Below are 24398 nucleotides of genomic sequence, written 5' to 3'. Positions count from 1 at the left end.
GCAAATTATGTCCTTGAAACACTTATTGTTACTTTCTCTTTTCTGAGATTTTAGATGTGCATAAAGGTTTCATGATAACCAATCATGATTTAAATATGGAACCTCTATGGACAGATTAAAAAAAGCGAGATTGTGATAACTATTTTGTCTTGATTCAAATTTAAAATAACTTTACATATATAGAAAATTAACTTTCAGCAGTAAGGTAGGTTTTGATTTTATTTGTTTAACATGGTTTTGTTAGCATGATTAACAATGAATGCAACTTGCATTGAGCCATTAATGCCACTTGAGGGCAGTATTTGACAGCTTAGCAAAGCCTGGCCATTACTATAAAGATAATGGTATTTCACAGTTAGCTCCTGATCAGTGTATTTTCTTAACCTGAAATGCTTTGTAGTTAATTAGGAATATAACAAGTGCTTATTTTCTTTTAATTGAAGAGAAATCAACTTTTTAATGGCATAATAGTGAAATATCTTATTTTCTGTAATTTAAATTCCCAAGTTTAACACTTTCTTGGTAATGTTAATCAGAATGTAGACATTAAAAAATCAAGATGATAAAAAATATCAAGAAAACTATTTTGGGCTTTTCTTTTTACAGAAAAACCTTTGTGAAAATACCTTTTATTAAAGCAATAAAATTAGATTTTGTAGTGAATAGAAGCGACATGTCAAAATCATAGAATTTTTATTTATAAATACCTAAATTTAAATGCATTTATGTCCCACTGAGATTTGCGTAGATTCAAGGGATATATTTATTGCAAATATTCTTTTGGAAAAAAGGGGAATTATAAATTGACTAAATAGAAGTATAGAGGCAGAAAGAAAGATAAATATACCAGTTTCTTTATAATCAATATTAACCTAACTCCAACTAGTGCTTATCTATAAGCTTTCTTGCTATTTAAGGTTATACTGAAGATTGACTAACATCTGCTTAGTTAAAGTAAATATCAGTTTACTAATTCTTAAAATTAAATCTAAAGGGAGAGATATTATTTATAAATGCATGTTTGGCAAATAATTGATATGGCATAGGTAATTTGTTTTGAGTTGTTCTTGTTTGTTTCAAATTTAGAAAATGCGGTTAAGTCTTTCCTCACTATATATAGTTATTTATTTATTTTTAGTCAATAAAGAGGATATGAGCCCAAAACTGCCTCCTCTTAATAGTGATAGTGGCAGCAGCAATGCTAATGTTCCTGATCTGATGGATGAGTTTATAGCAGAACGACTTCGAAGTGGTAATGCCTCAGTAAGTATTACTTTATTTTATTTATTTGGTTTTAGAGAGGAAGGTAGAGAAACTAAAAGATGTATAACTGTGTTCATCTATATATAATATGTGGAAATTTTTATTCAAAACAGCCTTCCCCCAAATTTAACCCTTTTTAATTAAACATTTTAAATTATATTTTCATATTTTATTCAAAAGCTAAAACAAGCAGGCATATAGTTTTGACCAGAGTAAAACAGGTGTTTGCTCAACTACTTAACTATAAACTTCTGCCTCCTTAATCCTCCCTCTATTCGCTCATAGGTTACCCTGATGCCTGTTGCCAGCCCTTAGCAGAAAAGACAACAGTGGAGGTCTTCTGGCCAAACTCCCATAACATTAATAGCATACATTTCTCAGTCATTACAGATAACTTTGAAATAGATTTAAAAGTTACCTTTGTTTTGATTATTAGAATTATGGCAAAATGAAAATAGAAGCAGTTTTATCTCTAATAATGCTTAATTGTTAAGGAAAGATAAGTATATGTGGAATTGCCTTTTAGAATGGTCATAGTCCAGGCCTGGCTGGTTTGACTCAGTGCTGGCCTGTGGACTGAAGGGTCCCAGGTTCGATTTTGGTCAAGGGCATGTACCTTAGTTGCAGGCTCAATCCCAGGCCCCTCGGTTCAGTCCATTTGTCTCTCTCACATCAGTGTTTCTTTCCCTCCACCTCCCTTCTACTTTCTCTAAAAATCAGTGGAAAAAATATCCTTAGGTGAAAATTAACAACAACAACAAAAAGAATGGTCGTATTCCATTTGGGTTTCAACTTTACTTTTTTTTAATTTTTTTAATATTTTATTGATTTTTTACAGAGAGGAAGGGAGAGGGATAGAGAGTTAGAAACATCAATGAAAGAGAAACACCGATCAGCTGCCTCCTGCACACTTCCCACTGGGGATGTGCCCGCAACCAAGGTACATGCCCTTGACCGGAATCGAACCTGGGACCCTCGAGTCCACAGGCCAACGCTCCATCCGCTGAGCCAAACTGGTTAGGGCTCAACTTTACTTTTTAACTAATTAATTTATTTCATCACCATTTATACCCCTTATACCCTCTTTCACCAACTCAACTTGTCTTTAATGAAAGTCTGCAGGACCATTACATTTCCCACCCTTATTTTTTTTTTTGAGTGGGGAAAAAATTATAGGATCATTATAGAATAACATCTTTATAGCATCATTATAGAATGACATCATTGTAGAGTGGCATTCTTTCCTCCTTTCACTATCTCTTATTGCTTCTTCTTTTTCCATTTGAATATTTTCCTCTTTCTACTCTCTTAACTTATATTTACTTTATGGATCCTTTTGAGGCTTAAGAGTATTAGGCCCAGCACCATCTGATATTTGGGTCTTTGCTTTAGGCGGACTAATAGTTTCAGGTTCTAGCTCCCAGCTCCATACAGTTAATATAGATTGTACCGTTAGTATGTTTTTCCCCTCCTGCTTCAGGCCCTAATTCACAACATTTATTGTGATAATTGTGTCAGGAATGAAAGATTTCAGATGTTTAGTGAGAATTTAAGAACTTTTTTAAAATGGTAAATGTTTCTTAAATTTTTAGACTATGACAAGAAGAGGAAGTAGTCCAGGCAGCCTCGAAATTCCCAAAGACCTCCCTGATATTCTGAACAAGCAGAACCAAATGCGCCCTATTGATGACCCAGGTGTACCCTCAGAATGGACTTCTCCTGCCAGTGCAGGGAGCAGTGATCTTATCAGCTCAGATAGTCATTCGGATTCCTTCAGTGCTTTCCAATATGATGGACGAAAATTTGACAGCAAGTATCTTTTTCTATTTGAGCATTATTATTTTTTTGTTGATTGTTTTCTGTTCGAGATTGACTTATGAATCACATGACCATCACCTTCCTCTCTAATATTACGTAGGGGATTTCTACATATTTTGATTTCATTTTTCAGTGAAATTCCAAAGGAATTTTTAGGGAATCATTTTCAAGTTGGGGCCACTTTATTTTGGCAGACTAAAGACATTTTAAAAGACAAAATATACTGTCCTTTTATAAAATGAATGATTTAAAGACCAAAAATGTAGGAAGGAAAAAAAGTTAGTATGGACTTGATATTAGAATAAAGGTCAGATAGTCATGATTATGAGTTCTTACTATTTTATATACTCATATTTGGGAATCTAATTATGTTCAGTGTTTCAGTATGTTCAGTATGGTTATGTTTATTGCTACACTATTCAGAATGTTTCTTGAATAATTCATATTAAAATGACATCAGTGATATTATTTGGTATTATATCACTACCATATATCTTTTCTACTGTAAGTCTGTATTACACTTGGCAGTCAGTGAAAGGCACCAAAATTTTAAAAAAGAAAGTCAAAACCTTGGGAACCAAGTTTGTGAAGAGCTGGGAGATACATTGGAGAATTACATGTTTGCCACCCTTATGGATATATACTGCTCTTACCTCAGACTGGAAATATGATTTAAAAGAAAAATGATTTTTATCATCCACATATGTGTTAGTTTTACTATATATATGTGTGTGTGTGTATATATATATATATATATGCATACACACACACACACACACACACACACTAAAGATTATAAAGTACTTTAAGAGCAGTAAGTGTATTACTAACTATCAGAAACATGGGTAAGAATAGTGATGATATATGTCTGGCTGTCTTTTATCATTGTTGTTTGTTAATAATTATCTATGAGAACTTTTAAAATTTTTTGTAATTGTAAACTTCCAAGTATTAACATTATTTACACTTGTGTGAGTGGTATATAAATACAGTAGATTTAGGGAGAATGTTAAAGTTTAATTATTTTGCTGAAGTAGCTGTGTCTCTTGTAGATATTTTTGTTTTGTGAATGGGACTTCTATGTACTAGCATTTCTTTTTCCTATAGATTTTGGTTTTGGAGCTGATACTGGGATTGCATCATCTGCTGATGTGGATTCAGGTTCTGGTCACCATCAGAGTACTGAAGAGCAAGAAGTGGCTAGTCTAACCATGCTTCACATAGATTCTGAAACAAGCAGTCTTAATCAACAAGCTTTCTCTGCTGAAGTTGCAACGGTTACTGGTAAAGTTATTCAAGGGAACTCTATTTCTTAAATGCATTTTTTAAATCCACCAAAGAACCTGTTTAGAATTTAATTTTGATAGATTTTAAGTATGACTTACAACTATTTAAGTATTATTATTGTTTTGTTGTTGTTTATAATCCTCACCCGAGGATATTTTTCCATTGATTTTTTTTTAGGGAGAGTAGAAGAGAGAGGGAAAGACAGAAACATCGATGTGAGAGAAACACATCAATTGGTTGCCTTGTGCACCAGTTCTGACCAGGGCTGGGGCCGGGGAGGAACCTGCAATCAAGGTACGTACCCTTGACCGGAATCAAACCCAGGACCCTCTGGTCCGAAGGCTGACACTCTAGCCACTGAGCCAAACCAGCTAGGGCTAAGTATTATTTTTTCACTCACCTTTATGTAATAATGGAGAAAAAAATAAATGAGAGTTTTTTGACCTAGAATCCACATGCATAAGCTTCAGGGGATTCTGTGAACTCCTAGTATTGTATGTGAAATTTTGTGTATGTTGACATTAGAGCATTTTCTACAGCAATTTTTAAATAGATAACAAACAAACAAAAGTTAAGAATTACTGCACTCTACCTTTTTCATTGTCTTTCAGAATCAGCCTAGATTTTTATATATTTCTTTGGCAAGTATTATAAAAAATGTAAAGCGTACTGGCTATTGAGCTTATTTTTCAATATACTAATATTCTGTGTTTATACAGTAAATAATTATATTCAGCAACTTTTCATATTATGTATTCATTCATTGAATATTCAGTGGAATTGTACTCAAGAAAAAGGAATTAAATGTTAATATATGAAAACCATAACTCTCAAAAACATGCTAAATGAGAGAAGTCAAATACAAAAGCCTACATACCATACTTTATTATTCCCATCTATAGGAAATTCTAGAAAAGACAAAACTGTAGTGACAAAGCAGATCAGTGATAACTTGGTTAGGGAAGGGGATCAACTGGAAATAGGCATAAGAAAGCTTTTAATGGTGATGATCTGTTATATATTTTTATTGTGTTGAATACAGGACTATATACAGTTGCCAATTTTATATAATTATACACTTAAAATGTGTGAAAAAAAAGTAAGATTTTAGATTTTACTGTGACACACATTTTAATATTATCAAAACTAAATTTTTGGACAGTGTAGAGAGATTATTGAACCTTGAAAAGATTGGAATTTCAAAGTAGAAATAATAAAATGCCTGAGAAGTTTGCTCAGTAGTTTAGAGATCTCCTGATAACCATCCCAGCTTGTGACTCAGAATCCCACCATATGTGCCTCTGTCTTAATCTGGAGGCGAGTTCCTTTTTTGAAGGTAAGAAAACTTTCTAAACATCTTGCTCTGATGAGTGAACTAGAGATGTTTACCATATAAGCCATATTCTAGTTTTCTTTAAGCTATTTATCAGACTATTGTATCTTCAAAAGATTATAATATGTAAAAGAAGTATAATCCCACTTTTTCTTTCTTATTTCTTTTTAGTTACCAAAAATAAAGTTTCACACAAAGCTCTGAAAATAAAACTTGATATGTATAGATAACTTATTTTAGGCCTTTGCCTCACAATGATTTCGGGCTAATTCAATTTCTAAGAATTTTTAATATTTATGTAACGTATGTTTGCTATACATAGTGACTGCTTCTAGGACTCTACTAGGAAGTTTTATTAGGTATTCTAATCTTAATGGGGCCATTATTAATAGTGTCAGGGGTGTTTGTCTAGAAAACTAACCCAGTTCTTGGATTAATTTGTTTAGAAGACATAAAATTCAGCGAAGAATACAACTTCATATAGTCAATATACAAACATTTCAACACAGTATTTTCTGAAGGTGAAATTTGCATGTGTTATCACACTGTTTACTTTAAGAATAGCTGTATTCTATCAAAGAATGTTAGTAGTCCTGAAATACCCTTCTGTTTTCCTATAACTTTTTTTGAACTACAAAATAAAATCTCATATAGGTCATAAAAACAGAAACTAAATAGCTTGTTTTGTGGGCATGGCTATATTTATAGCAATATCTTTATTTTAAAAAAATTAATATTTTAGTCCTGACTGGATGGCTTGGTTGGTTGAACCAGGTTCGATTACCAGTCAGAGTACATACCTAGGTTATGGGTTCAATCCCCAATCTGGGTGGCTATAGGAGGCAACTGTTCGATGTTTCTCTCTTACAACCAAGTTTTTTTTCTCTCTCTCTCTCTGAAAATCAATTTAAAAATATCTTTGGGTAAGAATAAAAAATGTAAATAATATTTAATGTCATACCTTGGATATACTGTACATATTTATAACAAAGCAAAAAAATCTCTTTTGCTTTTGACTGCGAAGCTAATGATTGTTTTTGTCACATACTTAAATTTTTTGATAAATGTTAAGGAGATTTTTTTCATTGTGCCCTCAGCAGTTTGTGTTTGTATGAAGGTATAGTATCCTTAAGTTTCTGTAGCTGCCCTTTAACATGATTTTGTATCATATTAATTTACACCAAATTCCAAATGAAGGACAGGAAACTTAGCACATACTATGTATCATAATTTAACCTAGATTAACCCATATAATTATCATTAAATAAGGCATTCATACCTCCATATGTACTTTTTAAGGGACTTACTGTGTTATATTTAAAAATTATATGAATAATATGAAATGACACATTTGTGGAAATAAAATAATACACATGTATTTCATTTATGTGCTTTTTGCTTTAGTGTATGGAAAGAGGTAACAATCAGAGAGTTTTATGATTATTGAGTACAGAATATTGATATTTCTCTACTAGAAAGCTTTTTTTATTGATTTTTTGAAAGAGAGAGAATAAAACATCAGTTTGTTGTTTTACTTAGTGATGCATTCAGTGTTTGATTGCTGACCAGGGATGAACCAGCAACCTTTGCGTATCGGGATGACTCTCTAACCAACTGAGTTACCAGGCTAGGGCCTCTGCTAGAAAGAAGCTTAAAAATAAAATTAAAAGACCTAATATTTTAACTACTTGCTTGGTACTCGCAGTACTCCACTACATCCACCACCAGTTATTCAATATGATATTAATTTGCATTATATATAATTTAAAATAAGAATGAAAAAAATAAAATAAGAAGAATGCCTGCTATGTGCCAGACACTGTAGTAGACACTGGCAATGCTATAGTATATAACATAGATACAGTCCCTATTCTTACAGAGTATATTTAAAACTAAACAGGCAGTTTCAAGTCATTGTGATAAGTGATATATAATGGGGAGATACAAGGCGTTATATAGCAGAGAATCCTTATTCACACTGGTCAGGTCAAGTCAGGATTAGACTTCTTAGAAAGTAGTGTTTAAGCTGAGACTTGAAAAATAAATAGAAGTCAACCAGGCCTAAAAGAAGAGAGTTAGGGCTCCATGTAAAGGAAAACATGTGAAAAAGGCCAGAGGTATGATGCATTCTGATAAATACCAGTTTACTTTCTATCGCTAGAACTTAAAAGTAGTCGAGCAGCAATTTTCAACCAGTATGCTGCAAGAATTTTTAAAACATGCAATAGCTTACTTTATAGTCAGGGGCACTGACCTACCTCTTTTCGCTTAGATTGTCAAATTTTTAAAAAATCACAACAGCCAACACAACAATAGCTGTTCAGTGTGAATCAATTAAAATTATACCTTTTTTTTGTTGTTAGATCAGCAAAAAATATTTTTTTGGTGTGCCACAGAATTTTAGTAATTAACTAATGTGTGCCATGAGATGTAAAAGGTTGCAAATTGCTGTATTAGAGGGAGAGTAGAATGGTAAGAAAGTTGCAGAAAGACTGGAAAACCACACTACGAAGTTTGGGCTTATGCTGAGTCCCCTAAAGAGCCATAGAAGGATTTTAAATAAGAGAATGACATGATTAGATTCGTTTTTAGGGTTTTTTATATTGGGTTGTTTTTTTTTGTTTGTTTCTTGCTTTTTTTGTTTTTTGGGTGGTTTTTTTTTGCCTTATGGAGAACAGATTAGGAAGAAGGGGTAGGGGTTAGAGCAGGGGTGGGACTCAAGGGCCACAATGGGTTCTTAAACTGGACCGGAGAGCCGGAACAAAAGCATGGATGGAGTGTTTGTGTGAACTAATATAAATTCAAAGTAAACATCATTACATAAAAGGGTATGGTCTTTTTTTTTTTTTAGTTTTATTCATTTCAAATGGGCCGGATCTGGCCCGCGGGCCGTAGTTTGCCCACGGCTGGGTTAGAGGGAGACTAAAGACTAGGACCACCAGGGACCACCGTAATTCAGGCTAGCAACCATAGTGGTATATATAGGCTAAGGAGCAAGTTCTTCAATTGCCCCAAGAGCCTGATCAGCAACTCAGTGGTTGAGTGTCCACCTATGAATCAGGAGGTCAGGGTTCGATTCCCGGTCAGGGCACATGCCCGGGTTGCAGGATCAATCCCCAGTAGGGGGCATGCAGGAGGCAGCCGTTCAATGATTCTCTCTCATCATTGGTTTTTCTCTTTCCCCCTTTCCCTTCCTCTCTGAAATCAATAAAAAATATATGAAGAAGTAATCATAAAATAAATCTAATTGCCCCAAGATTGAAGTAAATGAAATTGAATAGCACTGGGTACCAGAGTCTCTATAGCTGGACCAGGAATGGGAGTAGATATTCTTGCCTTCATTGATGGCTTCTATTAGCTGGTATGTCCAATTCTGATTCCATACTAGTTCCATGGTAGACATAAGATGAGACCACTAGATACAAAGTTTTGTATAATATTTTAATTTTACCTCTTTGGCTAATTTATAACCTTTTTTATCTTGATATTTTTAATTTCTATTTTATTGGGGCTTAAGCATTACATCTCAGAGGGTATTGAATATCTTTATGCTAATTTTATGAAATTATATCTACAGGTTCAGAAAGTGCTTCTCCAGTTCATTCAGCTCTGGGATCCAGGTCACAAACACCTTCTCCTTCTACATTGAATATAGAACATATGGAGCAGAAAGATCTGCAGCTTGATGAGAAACTTCACCACTCTGTTCTTCAGACGCCAGATGACCTAGGCAATATTTGGAAATTAGATATTTGCCATTTCTCCTTTCAGGGCATTAGTGTTAAGAGATCTTAAAATAAGGCATCTTAAATTTGATTATGTATTATATACATATTTATTATGTATTATTCTGTCATTGGGGTTTTCTAATCTTGGAAATTTGTTACTATAACATTTTTTCTTACTCTTAAAGAATAATATTTATATTCTGATTTTTGTTATTTGTGATTTTATAGTTGATTACAGTTCTAGCATTAGTGATTACATTAATTTTGTGTGTTATATTATCATTGATATAGTGCCATTCATTTTCTAAAACAGGAAAGACATAATTTGGCATCATTATTCTTTTTTTTTTTTTTTTTTAAATATATTTTTTTATTGATTTTTTACAGAGAGGAAGGGAGAGAGATAGAGAGTTAGAAACATCGATGAGAGAGAAACATCGATCAGCTGCCCCCTGCACATCTCCCACTGGGGATATGCCCGCAACCCAGGTACATGCCCTTGACCGGAATCGAACCCGGGACCTTTCAGTCCGCAGGCTGACGCTCTATCCACTGAGCCAAACCGGTTTCGGCAGGCATCATTATTCTTAATGTTGTATCTGAAGAACCTGCTGACTCACAGGAGAAAATAGAATTATCATTTGCTAATCAGGCTTTCGCAAAAACAATTGATCAAATCAATAATTTTTCATTGAACTTGATTCTTCAAGTATATCAACTAAATTTAATTAAAAAGTAGGCAATCCAAATGAAGTATTTTATTTTTAAGTAAATGTTAAAAAGTAAGTAGGAAACCTTAGAAACTATAAATTTAATATATTTTATTGATTTTTTACAGAGAGGAAGGGAGAGGGATAGAGAGTTAGAAACATCGATGAGAGAGAAACATCGATCAGCTGCCTCCTGCACACACTCCCCACTGGGGATGTGCCCACAACCAAGGTACATGCCCTTGACCAGAATCGAACCTGGGACCCTTGAGTCCGCAGGCCGACGGTCTATCCACTGAGCCAAACCGGTCAGGGCAGAAACTATAAATTTAAAAACAAAAGTTATTTTTGCTAAGTCCTACTTGATGTAATAAGCATCAAGATAAGTCATTTTGCGAATACGTATGCTAAAAACTTTGGTCAAGGACATAGTTGTTGAGATATTTACAATAAATAATACAGAATACCAGTTTCATTGATAATGCAGCAGATTTGTTCTCTGACCAAAGGAAGAAATTTTAAGCCATATAACTTCTGTGCCGCCCCCCCCCCCCCCATTTTTTTTTTTAAGGTACTCATTCTCTTAGCATGCAATTAACTTGGAATTACATAGCCCTATTTCTGGTTGTGCGTTGTTTCTAACCTTTTCTTTCCTCCTTTGGCCTACAATTTTTTTTTTTTTTTCAGTTTTCTTCCTGGCATTTGGAATAAGTTTTAAACTTTTAGAAATTTGCATATCCATAAATCCTTTAAATTCACCAGTTGTTAATATTTGCCACTTTATCCCTTTGTGTATACCCACACAGTCACACAAAAAATCCCACCATCCCTTTTTTTAAATTTTATTTTTTTGCTGAGTCATTTAAGAGTGAATTAGAAATAACAGACTCTACACACCTCAACACTTCAGCGAGAATGTCCTAAGAATAAGTATGCATTAATTTCCTGCATGCCCACAATATAATGGCCACATTCAAGGTATTTAATGTTGATATGTCACTGCAGCTTTAGTTCATAGTTAAATTTCCTCAGTTGTCCCAATAATATCCTTTATTGCAACCTTATGCCACCATTAGCCCAATCTAGGATTTAAAGAATCACACATTGTGCCCTGGCCAGATGACTCGGTTAGAGCATCATCCTGTACACCAAAAGGTTGTGGGTTTAATCCTCAGTTGGGGCACATATGGGAGGCAACAGATTGAAGTTTCTCTGTCACATCAATGTTTTTCTCTATTTCTTCTCTCAAATCAGTTTTTAGAAATATCCTCGGGTGAGGATTAAAAAATAAAAGTAAATTGTTGCTTGCTTTGTAATCATTTAAAATTTTGTTTAGTTTGAGAAGGATAATTAGAGACAAAGTTGACTTATCACTATATTATGAACGGTCTGTAGAGAGGGGAAATGTTAACAGAGATAGTAAAAACTGCACGCTTTCTGTTAGTTTAGTGAGTTTATACCAGAGCCCATTTTTTATTATTGTGAAAAACTATTCAGTAGCTTTTTAATAATACAATCAGTTATTGTATACCTTATAAGCAAAGAAAAAAAAAAGTAAACATTAAGAGTAAAGGATGTACATATGCTAACAAACATAAATTATTGAGATTTTTATGAAGCAGGAAAATTTTTTACTCATTTTTACTGACAAATGAGTTTCCTTTTTTTATTATATACATTGAATAGAAAGAGTTTTTTAATGTGTCATACACCTGAAACCTATATAATTTATTAACCAGTGTCACCCCAATAACTTTAATAAAAAAATTTTTTAAAGAGTAATAGATTTTTTTTTTTTTAAAGCTGGTGGAGGCCTATAATGATATTTAGCTATACCATCTATTTAACAAATGAAGAAGCATAGCCTTAGGGAGGTTATTAAATAACTTATACATCATATAATTTGTGATAGAAATAACTAGGATCCAAGGTAACATTTTTTACATATAATCTTTCCAATATTAATAAGAATATAAATATGGAAATTTTAGATTATGTTTAAATTTTAGTAAAAATGTGTATTTTTCAATGTCATTGTGATATCCTTTTAACGGTAGGTCTGATATAATTGTGAAATGTATTTCTTTGGAAGTTTTAACTAAAAAAACTGGCTTATAAAGACTTCCTACAAGATCTGCCTGTAGCCTGAGATTTTATGTTAATTTGATGATATAATCTGAAATAGTTTTTAGATAGAGTATGTAGTTGTATGATCTTTATATCAAACATAAATTTCTTTATCTGGTATCTTCATCATTTCCTCCTTATGTAAAGCTAGATAGAAGCACTATGGAATAAGTAATTATTGCCATAATAAGGAATTATGAACTCGTAATATTTTTACCTTATCAAGAAAAAAATAACACTAATGCATATTGACATTTCTTTACTTTTATAGATATTTAAGATAGTTAATTCATCTCTTTTGTGTTTTTATGATCAATTCTCCAGAAAAATTACTAATACTTGTGTATTATTTTTTTCTATAGAAATCAGTGAATTTCCATCTGAATGTTGTAGTGTGATGGCAGGGGGTACTCTTACAGGATGGCATGCTGATGTTGCTACTGTAATGTGGCGGAGAATGCTAGGCATTTTGGGAGATGTCAATGCTATTATGGATCCTGAAATACATGCTCAAGTTTTTGATTACCTCTGTGAACTTTGGCAGAATTTAGCTAAGGTAAAAAAGAAAAGATATAAGAGAAGGAAAGTAAAATAAAGTATTAAGAAGCAGAAGCCTTAAATAACATAGCCACACCATCCTTTTTCCCCCCTTATTATATACTGGTGCTTACCATAATGAAGTCACTTAACCATGATTAAATATGTAGTTAGTGACAGATACTTGACTTGATCTCAAGTTTAAGGTAAAACAAATTAGAAGAAAGAACACCTTTCATTGGTTTGTTGCATTTTATTTGAAAATTACAGATTAGAGATAACCTCGGCATTTCGACTGATAACCTGACCTCCCCTTCTCCACCAATTTTGATACCTCCATTGAGAATTCTTACACCTTGGCTTTTCAAGGTAAGTTTAATATATAAAATATTAATTGAAACATTTCATTTAGGATATATGTATGTCAGTCTTAAACATTTGACAGATGTTTGAGCTGTTGTATAGTCTTCTAGCACACTTAGTTTTTAGTCATTAGGGGTTATACAGCAAAGAGAGTGGGCATAGCAAAATTATTGTACAGCAAGCATGTCAAACTCAAAGGCTAACATGGGCCAAATAAACAAGGGTTAAGTTTATGTGGGCCGCAAAAAAAAAAAGCTTTAATTTTCATAGAAATGTAGGTTTATTTCAATAGTGACATGCTGACTACAAAGAGCTGAAATGAGTAATCATTAACATAAAATAATAGAACATTTTAATAAAAATTAATATTTTTTTCTTGAACATTAACTTACCAGACACTGACTAACTCCACAAATTAATAACGCAAATAAACCTATTTTTCTGGTTCTCCAAAAGTGAAATATTTCCTGTTGCACACACCAAATGAGTCAGTATAAGACTAATAGCATGGCAATCGGCTGCTAAAATATTCCCTGCTAGTATTAGTCGAAAGAAATGGTGCCCCTGCGCGTAAGGCGCATAAGGGAAATGAATACAACACGATTATAGTAATCAATCATTAGTGAACGTTAGAGTTCATTATTAATAACTAGAGGACTGTTGCACGAAGAGATTCGTGCAATAGGCCTTCCTTTCCCCTGGCTGGTGGCACCGGTTTTCCTCCGGCACCGGCACCCAGGCCTTCGCTCTAGCCGGGCTCCAGTTGGAGCTGGCCCCGCGGCCGTGAGGCTTTCGCTGTTCCGCCGGCCCAGGGGCCGTCAGGCTTTGCTCCACTGCTTGGAGCCTACGTATGCGAATTAACCACCATCTTTGTTAGGTTAATTTGCATACTCTCCTGATTGGCTGGTTAGCATATTGAAGGTACAGTCAATTTACATGTTTGTCTATTAGGTAAGATTATGTATAACAGGATATTGTAAAAATTAAGTTACACAATTTTTGAAACGTTTCTTACATACCATTATATTGGTGGGGCTGCAAAAATATTCATTGTGGGCCACATGTGGCCCGCCGGCTGTGCGTTGATATGCTTGTTGTACAGGATGCATCATTTTTATAGAAAACTAGAGGCCCAGTGCACAAAATTCGTGCACAGGTAGGGTCCCTAGGCCTGGCTGACGATCAGGGCTGATCTTTGGTGACTGGCGGGCCAATCAGGGGGGCCCTGCTGGCACCCACCTTGGCTGGCCTGGTGCTACCCACTCACTGCCCCCCTCCTCCCACTCCCCCCTCCCCCTGCTGCTGCTGGTCTGGCCTGCAGGCTGTAGGCAGCTCCTGCATTAAGCGTCTGCCCCCTGGTGGTCAGTGTACATCATAGCGACCAGTTGGTCCACTGGTTATTCCGCCGTTCGGTAGATTTGCATATTAGGCTTTTATTATATAGGATTATGTTTTTACTAGAAGCCCAGTGCAAGAAATTCGTGTACTGGTACGGTCCGTAGCGGCTGCCAGCTGCCGGCCACCGGCCAGGTACTCCCTCATTTTCCCCAGCTGTCTGCTGCCACTGGGGCATCCCTCTCTTCCCCCAGTCGGCCCGCCCCCTGGTTGAACTCCCAGAAGAACTCCAGTGGAGGGGACATTTGCATACTAAGCTTTTATTATATAAGATTGTATTTAATGAAATATTAATCTTAAATTTGTGTCACACTATTTATGTACTTTTATTTTTTTAATTTTTTAATTTTTTAAATATATTCCATTGATTTTTTACAGAGAGGAAGGGAGAGAGATAGAGAGTTAGAAACATCAATGAGAGAGAAACATTGATCAGCTGCCTCCTGCACATCTCCCACTGGGGATGTGCCTGCAACCCAGGTACATGCCCTTGACCGGAATCAAACCTGGGACCCTACAGTCCACAGGCTGACGCTCTATCCACTGAGCCAAACCGGTTTCGGCTGTACTTTTAAAGATGTGATTATTTTAAATATCACTTGATATGTTTGATACATTTTTCTAAGCGAAACTGTGTGGTTATTCATACTATTTTGTATCATTTTAATGGAAATGGTTTAGGTAATTCTGATATTTAGTTCAAAGAAATTGAGCCAACATAGAAATAAATGAAAATAAATATATTGCTTTACAGGGGAGTGGGGGAAGTCAGGGAGAGGTGAATGGGGAGAAAGGAGACTTATGTAATACTTTAAACAAAAAAGAATTTAAATTATAAAAAAAATAGCATGTGTGGGGTTAAGGAGTATATGAAAACTGTACTTTATGCTCGATTTTGCTATGAACCTAAGATTATTCTTTTAAAAAGTCTATTTAAAAACGAAACAAGCCGAAGCCGGTTTGGCTCAGTGGATAGAGCGTCGGCCTGTGGACTGAAGGGTCCCAGGTTCGATTCCGGTCAGGGGCATGTACCTGGGTTGCGGGCACATCCCCAGTGGGGGATGCGCAGGAGGCGGCTGATCGATGTTTCTCTCTCATCGATGTTTCTGACTCTCTGTCTCTCTCCCTTCCTCTCTGTAAAAAATCAATAAAATACATTAAAAAAAAATGAATAGTAAAGCATTTGATGTTACAGGCACAGAAAACTTACTAACAAAACTATCCTACTGTAAGGGATATATAAATAACCCTTTGTTATATAAATAAGATGTGCTTTGAAAAATATCCTATCTAATAAAAGAGAAACATGGTAATTAGCGTACGACCGCTACCATTCCCATTGGCTAATCAGGGCAATATGCAAATCAACTGCCAGCCAAGATGGCGGCCGGCAGCCAGGCAGCTTAAAGCGAACATGAGGCTTGCTTGCTTCAGTGACGGAGGACTCCAACGTTCCCTGCCTGCCGCTGCCAGCCTCTGAGCTGCAACTCTAAGCAACTATGTTACAAATATAGAAGCTAAACAAAACCCCAGAAACCTGCTTTAGTCGGCCGGGCTTCAGCCAGCAGGATCGCAACACTGTTTCAAATACAGAAGGAAAACAAAGGCCAGAAACCTGCTTTCAGCAGCGGAGGCCTAAGAGCTGGAGCCAAGACTCAGAGCTAAAGCTGGCCCAGAATTTTAAAAAAAATAAAAAAATGAGTGGTTGGGAGGTTCAGTCACCCACCAGCCTGAAAACAGCCCTCAGCCCCTCACCCAGACTGGCCAGGCACCCAGTGGGGACCCCCACCCTGAAGGGTGTGTGACCAGCTGCAAACAGCCCTCAGCCCCTCACCCAGACTGGCCAGGCACCCCAGTGGGGACCCCCACCCTGAAGGGTGTATGACCAGCTGCAAACAGCCCTCAGCCCCTCACCCAGACTGGCTAGGCACCCCAGTGGGGACCCCCACCCTCAAGGGGGTGTGACCAGCTGCAAACAGCCATCATCGCCTCACCCAGCCTGGCCAGGTACCCCAGTGGGGACCCCCACCCTGATCCAGGACACCCTTCAGGGCAAACCAGCCAGCCCCCACCCATGCACCAGGCCTCTATCCTATATAGTAAAAGGGTAATATGCCTCCCAGCCCTGGGATCAGAGGAGCCGTGAGGCCTCCCGGCACTGGGGTCAGCGTGACAGGGGGCAGCGCCCAAACCCCCTGATCGCCCTGCAGCTCTGTGTGTGACAGGGGCGGGGCCACAACCTCCCTATCGGCCCTGCTCTGTTCGTGACAGGGGGACCTCCCCAACCCCCTGATCAGCCCTGCTCTGTGCCTGAAAGGGGGACCTCCCCAACCCCCTGATTGCCCTGCGGCTCTTTGTGTGACAGGGTGCAGCGCCCAACCCCCTGATCAGCACTGCTCTGTGCCTGATAGGGGGGAGCTCCCCAACTCCCTGATTGGCCTGTGGCTCTGTGTGTGACAGGTTGCGGTGCCCCAACTCCCCAATCGGCCCTACTCTGAGCCCGACCAGGGCCTGCACCTAGGGATTGGGCCTGCCCTCTGCCACCCGGGAGCGTGCCTAAGCCAGCAGGTCGTTATCTCCCGAGGGGTCCCAGACTGCGAAAGGGCACAGGCCGGGCTGATGGAACCCCCCTCCCCCCCGAGTGCACAAATTTTTGTGCACCGGGCCTCTAGTATATATATAAAAGCCTAAATGACCGTTAGGACCAGTCGACTGAACAACCGGTTGTTATGACACACACTGACCACCAGGGGACAGACACTCGACACAGGAGCTGCCCCCTGGTGATCAGTGTGCTCCCACAGCCATCCTCCCACAGTCCCTCCTTCCAGCCAGCCAACCCCGTGGTCCCTCACCGCAGTTGGCCGAGTGGTCAGTGCACTCCCACAGTCAGCCTTCCATGGCTGCCCAACCTCCTGCAATCCCTCCCCCTGGCCGGTCGGATGGTCAGTGCACTCCCACTGCCTGGGCGGCCAACCTCCCGCGGTCCCTCTCCCTGGCCAGCCGGCCCCGAGATGGCCTCAATCACCGGCCAGGCCACGGGACCCTACCCATGCACAAATTCATGCACTAGGCCTCTAGTGTGGGTGTGTGAGTGTGTGTGTGTGTGTGTGTGTGTGTGTATGTTTACATACATATATATGTATATATATTTCTTGATATATTTAAATGTTTAAGTATTTAATAAACAGTATTTGTTTTTTAGTAATAAAGCCAATGTTTTTAAATTGTAGGCAACCATGTTGACTGATAAATATAAGCAAGGGAAATTACATGCTTATAAACTTATTTGCAATACAATGAAAAGAAGACAAGATGTTTCTCCAAATAGAGATTTTCTGACACATTTTTATAACATAATGCATTGTGGATTACTTCATATCGATCAGGTAAATATATGCACTTCCTAGCAAGTTGCTTTATATGTTTATCTTTGATTCTCAATTCTGTTTAACTCCTGACATTCAAAGTCTAGAATTAAAATTTTTTCCTATGTAGTGGTTTATTTACAAGTTTTTTCATTTTATGACGTCATTTGTTTTTGAAATGTAGGTGGAAAAACAAGCTATTGTAACAAGGGGTTGACTTGACTATTAAATGCATTGTTCCTCTAGTATTATACCAAATAGTTCACTTTTTGAAGAGATTAAGCCATCCTTTGCTTATGTTGACAACATTTTGTAATTTTTACTTGATAATTGGTACTTGAGGCATATGGACTTACTCATCTAGTCATGTAGTATTCAGTGGTTTTTTTCTACTCTAAGAGTCAGCACATCACATTTTCTTATTACCTTAAATTGTATGAGCATAATGACAATTATATTGACTTGGCGTTTGTGTCAATCACAATCATTACATTATATAGTCATAATTATGACTCTAGAACATTACTTCAGGGGTCTTGATTCTGGCCAAAAAACTGAAAAGTGTGGTAGGTTACAAGTCAAAGTAATGCAAGCATTTTTATCAAATGTGGTTAAATGTCACTTTCAGTTCATTTAGAGAGCATTGAATTTATATTAAAAGATATTTCACTTTCTGAAAAATGAGTAAACTTCTTGCATTAATTAGAACTAATTACAAGGTTCTACCTTATAATATGTCTCAGATAAATTGATGATCTTGATAACTAGAAAAAGAGAGCTTTTGTGTAAGATAAATCACATTGAGTAATACAAGGTAATATGCCACATTCTCATTGTAAATTCCAAAGGCAAAGTGGATTATTAATCAAGTCAAGAATATTCCCTCAAAGGTGACTACATCTAGATTTCCATTGCTAGATATCTATCATCAAAGGACTTCAGTTTATCTAAAAAAGAGAATCTCTTCCGTTGTAATATAACAGCCCATGCAACTTCAGAGATCAGAATCATCACATGGAAACAAATAGGTAACAGGAGGAACTACTCTGCAATTCAGTTTTAACCCTCTGAAACAAAGAGCCTTCCAACTTCCTCTGTAGTGTGAAAAAAATGTGTACTGATGTCAGTTAAACAAATATGTTTTAAGTTTACTTTCCTTTGACAGAATATAATAAGTATGGATTATTTGGAGGAATTAAAATTAGTATTTGTAATTAGTCAGCCAATATATAGTAACTAGAGGCCCTGTGCACGAATTCGTGCACCAGTGGGGTTTCTCTGCCTAGCCTGTGGGATCAGGCCAAAACTGGCTCTCTGACATTCCCCCGAGGGGTCCTGGATTATGAGAGGGTGCAGGCCAGGCTGAGAGACCCCACCGGAGCACGATCAGGGCCAGGGTGAACGCGGGAGGTTGGCCAGCTAGGGAGGGACCCTGGGAAGACTCCAGGGCATGTCCAGCCTGTCTCAGTCAGTCCTGATCGGCTGGACTCCAGCAGCAAGCTAACTTACTGGTCAGAGCATCTGTCCCCTAGTGGTAAATGCACGTCATAGTGACTGGTTAGCCGGTCTGCTGCCCCCTGGTGGTCAGTGCACATCATAGTGACTGGTCGACCGGTCAGTGTCTGCCTCCTGGTGGTCAGTGCATGTCATAGCGAGCAGTTGAGCTGCCTTAACATATCATTAGCATATTACACTTTGATTGGTTGAACGGACAACCAGACACCTAGCATATTAGGCTTTTATTATATAGGGTTACCTGTTCTATTATTTCATGTAATATCTATTTTTAAGGATATTGATTAGCTAATACTCAAGATTACATTTGTTACATTCTTTCTCCCTTCTTTCCTTATTCCTCAGGATATTGTCAATACAATCATCAAGCACTGCTCACCTCAGTTTTTTTCACTTGGTTTGCCTGGTGCCACAATGCTTATTATGGATTTTATTGTAGCAGCTGGCAGAGTGGCTTCTTCAGCTTTTCTCAATGTAAGTTTTTATTTCTTGTTCTTCATAACAAATATTAGTTAACCAAGATGCTACTAAAAGAGCAACAAAGGAAGAACTAAGCTGTTCTTGATAAAAATATAGCAATCTAATGTTCAGGAAATTTCACAGTTTAATTGGAATCGTTGTGTCTTCTGCATTAAATAAGTAAGAAGTTCTAATGTATAAGAAAGTACTAAAATTTGTTGAAGAATTAACCCAAGAGCTATAAAAATGGACTAAATCTGATAAGCAAAACAGAATTTTAAAACGAGGAAATCTAAGGAAACAGGAGGAGGGAAGAAAGTAAAGAAAAGGCAATTGACTATAGCAAAAGAAAAGAAAGAAACAGAGGCAAGATAACCCAGAAATATGCTCTTAGGAATACATTCTAACCTCTAAACAGTATGTGTGATTTTTTTATGCAGCTATGGAGCTGAGGCGATGCCAACTAACTCAGTATAGTTGGAACATGTTCATTTTAAGAGGCAGGGGTGAACTGAAGAGAAAGACAATGACTGTTTATAGTGCTAAAGAGAATAGATTTCATTCTAAGGAAATAATGAAGAACCATTGAAGAATTTTAAGGAAAGAGTGACATTATCAAATTTGTATTTTAGAAAGGTCACTCTGGAGCTAAGTATAAATAAGAAATAATTTACTGAAAACCTACTAGAAAATTCAAAGGGTGTTTGGGAAAGAAAAATCAGTAATACTTGACTAGCACTCTATAACTTGCAAAGCAGTTTTACAAACATTTTTTTCATTTATAAGCTGCAAAAGACCAACAATGAATGAGGGGGAGTTCTATTTGGGACATAGTAAGCTGCCCATTAGACTTGCATGAGATGTCAGGAGGGCCATCGTATGTCTGACTCAGGAGCTCAAAGGAGACATCAGGACTGAAAATGTAAAGCTGGGAAACATTGCTTTTGAGATAGTATTGAAACCCATGAAACTGGATGCAATCACCAGAGGAAATCCTATCTAATAAAAGAGAAAAATGGTAATTGGCATACGACGATACCCTTTTCATTGGCTAATCAGGGCTTTATGCAAATTAACTGCCAACTAAGATTGGCAGTTAACTGCCAACAAGATGGTGGTTAATTTGCATATGTAGGCACAATGCAGGGAGGTGAAAGGGAAAGCAGGAAGAAGCCCCCTGCCACTGACAGTGATCGGAAACCCAGGGGGGAGCTAAGAGCTGGAAACCCTGGGGCCGCTTTTGCCCTGCCCCCCAGCCATGATCGGAGGATCAGGTGCCTTTGCCGCCCTGGCCAGTGAGAGCAGGAAGTAGGGGTGGAGCCAGCGATGGGAGCTGGGCACGGTCGAAGCTGGCAGTCCCAGGAGCTAGGGGTCCCTTGCCTGGGCCTAAAGCGTAGCCCACGATCGCGGGGCCGTTGCAGCTGCGGGTCCCCGCTGCCCGGGCCGGACGCCTAGGCCAGAGGCCTCAGGCCTGGTCAAGGGGCCGATCCAGTGATTGGTGATCGGAGGGTGATGAGGGTCAACTCCTCTGGCCGAGGCATCAGGCCTGGGTGGGGGGCGGAGCCGGGGATTGGGGGGATATGATGGTCCCCTTGCCTAGGCCTGAAGCCTGGGTCAGAGGTGTCAGGCTTGGGCGGGGGGTGGACCAAGCGATCAGAGGGAGATGGGGGTCCCCTGCCCAGGCATGATTCCTGGGCCAGAGGCCTCAGGCCTGGGCGGGGGCCAGAGCCAGTGATCAGGGGGAGATGGGGGTCCCCTGTCCAAGCCTGACACCTCTGGCGGAGGCGTCAGGCCTGGGCATGGGGCCGATCAGGCGATCGGAGGGTGATGGGGGTCAACGCCTGAGGGCTCCCAGTATGTGAGAGGGGGCAGGCTGGGCTGAGGGACACTCCCCCACACACACCCAGTGCACGAATTTCGTGCACCGGGCCCCTAGTGTGCAAGTAAAGGAAAAACCTGTGTTTATAGCTAGTTATTAATCTCATTTCTCTAGTTTCCTGAGAACAGTGATCATGTCTTACTCATCTTGCATCTCCAGGGCCTAGCCCAGCATCATACTTACAGATGAACTAGAGGCCTGGTGCACAAAAATTTGTGCACTGGCAGGGGAGGGGAGAGGAGGTGTGTGGGGGTGTCCCTCAGCCCCACTTGTGCCCTGTCACAGTCTGGGACCCCTCAGGAGATAACCACCTGCTGGCTTAGGCCCGCTCCCCGGGTGGCAGATGGCAGGCCCAATCCCTCGGTGCCTGCCCCTCCTCCCCGGGTCGCACACACGGCAGGGCTGATCCGGGGGTTGGGGTGCCGCCCCGGGTCAGGTCCCACACGGGACACCCCGGGCGGGTCACACACAGGACACCCGGGCGGGCCAACGGATCGCTGCTCCCCCGCCCGGGCACCCCGGGTCGGGTTGCACACGGGACGCCTGGATGGAGGCCAGGTGGGCTGGCCGATCGCTGCTGCACTGCCCAGCCACCCCGGATCGGGTCGCACATGGATAGCAGGCCTGGATGGTGGCAGGGCAGGCGGGATGGCGCTGTCCTGCCTTGCCTGCAGTATGCAAATTTGTCGCCATCTTTGTTGGTTAATTTGCATATCATGCTGATTAGCCCATGGGAGGCGTAGTGAAGGTACGGTCAATTACCATGTTTGTCTATTATTAGATAGGATGTGTAAGTATTTATTTAGCACCCTAGTATGTGTTAAACATAGTGCTAAGCTATGATTATTAAACTTTTGTTTCACCTTGTGTACAAAATTAGCCTTTGGGTAGAATACAGAAGGATATAGAATAAATGAGATCAGATCCTAAAGTATATTAATATCTATAGAATATAGGAAAACAAATAGGTACCACCAGTAGGAGGAGCTTAGTATAGTGCAGTGGTTCTCAACCTTCCTAATGCCACGGCCCTTTAATACAGTTTCTCATGTTGTGGTGACCCCCAATTTCATTGTTACAAATTGAACATAATTAAAGCATAGTGATTAATCACAAAAACAATATGTAATTATATATGTGTTTTCCGATGGTCTTAGGCGACCCCTGTGAAAGGGTCGTTTGACCCCCAAAGGGGTCACGACCCACAGGTTGAGAACCGCTGGTATAGTGGTTAAAAGCATGGAGTCTATAGTTAATCAGCCTGGGTTAAATATCTCAGCTCAGCCACTTACTAACTCTAAGACCTTGTGCAAGTTACTACTTAATTTCTCTATCTCACTTTCTTTAATTATAAAATGGAGATGACCTTCCTCATAGGGTTATTTTATAAGGATTAAAATAATAATTGTAACATGGTTGGGACATTATTTGACACAATTTGCAATAAGAGAGTTTGTTAAGTAAAATAAAATTATATGGTAATTCAGACAAAGAAGAGATCTTACTTTTTTAGGGGAGGTTTCATGTAAAAGATACTTGAATATATTCTTGGTAGATTAGTATTTTTATAAGTCAGAATGAAGATGAGGGGTAGTATTCTAAGGCAGGGGGAAACATGAGTAAGCTGTCAAGGAATGACAAATAATTCATTTTATTTAGAAGCTAGTTAACCTAACTAGAGAGTAGTAGACAGAAAGAACAAAAAGGTATTTTAGATTCCAGCTACCAAAAATGTGATCTGCACACTAAAAACATTTGTCATGATCTTGGCACTTGTTAGAAATGCAGAATCTCAGACCCCATCCCAGACGTGCTGAAATAGAATATACATTTTAACTGTATTTCAAATGATTGATATGGACATTAAAGGTTAAGAAGCACTGCTTCAGACTACTATATTTTTGAAGGTTTTGAATGGTAAGATTCAGATTATAATTCTATCCTAGGTTACAGTAAATTTTTTAAAGTAAAGAGAGAGAATCTGTGCTTTGCGAATCTATACTAATAAAAGCCTACGTGGTCCTCGTGCCCTTGCGCGTGACATCGTCACAAGATGGCCACCACAAGATGGCCACACGCAGAGCAGAGGTGGGGCCTGGCAGCTGCTCTGCGCGGTGAGGCCTGGGTGTCCCGCTGCTCCACGTGGCGTGGAGGAGGCCGGTCCTGGCTTCTCCACCGCCTCGTGTGGAGGAGGCAGGCCTTGGCAAAGGAGGCGGGTTGCAGCAGGGGAGAGCAGTTGTGGGCAATCAGGCTGTCAGGGTTAGGGCAGTTGGGGGTAATTGGGCCAGCAGGGGAAGGACAGTTGTGGGCGATCGGGCCGGCCGGGGAGGGCAGTTGGGGGCGATCAGACCTGCAGGGGAGGGCAGTTGTGGGCCATTGGGCCTGCAGGGGAGGTCATTTGTGCGCGATCATGCCAGCAGCAGAGCGGTTAGGGGGCTATCAGGCTGGCAGGCAGAAGCAGTTAGGGGCAATGAGGCAGGCAGGCGAGCGGTTAGGAGCCAATGGTCCTGGATTGTGAGAGGGATGTCCCAGATTGGAGAGGGTGCGGTCCAGACTGAGGGACATTCCCCACCCCATGCACGAATTTTGTGCACTGGGCCTCTAGTATTAAATAAG

General features: G+C 39.1%; 1 protein-coding gene across 2 annotated transcripts in view; it reads left to right on the top strand.

Annotated features, from left to right (window-relative positions):
* Positions 1-24398, top strand: part of RALGAPA1 (Ral GTPase activating protein catalytic subunit alpha 1) — a 275949-nt gene that overhangs the window by 110919 nt on the left and 140632 nt on the right. For both annotated transcript variants that reach the window (XM_059710675.1, XM_059710684.1), the window contains 8 exons: positions 1139-1263; positions 2856-3072; positions 4189-4365; positions 9279-9431; positions 12629-12822; positions 13074-13172; positions 17795-17950; positions 19790-19918. In XM_059710675.1, the coding sequence (XP_059566658.1) occupies positions 1139-1263; positions 2856-3072; positions 4189-4365; positions 9279-9431; positions 12629-12822; positions 13074-13172; positions 17795-17950; positions 19790-19918 (1250 nt within the window). The remainder of the gene's footprint in view (positions 1-1138; positions 1264-2855; positions 3073-4188; positions 4366-9278; positions 9432-12628; positions 12823-13073; positions 13173-17794; positions 17951-19789; positions 19919-24398) is intronic.

The sequence above is a fragment of the Myotis daubentonii genome, chromosome 1, assembly GCF_963259705.1.
Source record: "Myotis daubentonii chromosome 1, mMyoDau2.1, whole genome shotgun sequence".
In the NCBI taxonomy this organism is placed as follows: domain Eukaryota; kingdom Metazoa; phylum Chordata; class Mammalia; order Chiroptera; family Vespertilionidae; genus Myotis; species Myotis daubentonii.
This window is presented reverse-complemented; position numbering and strand designations above follow the sequence as displayed.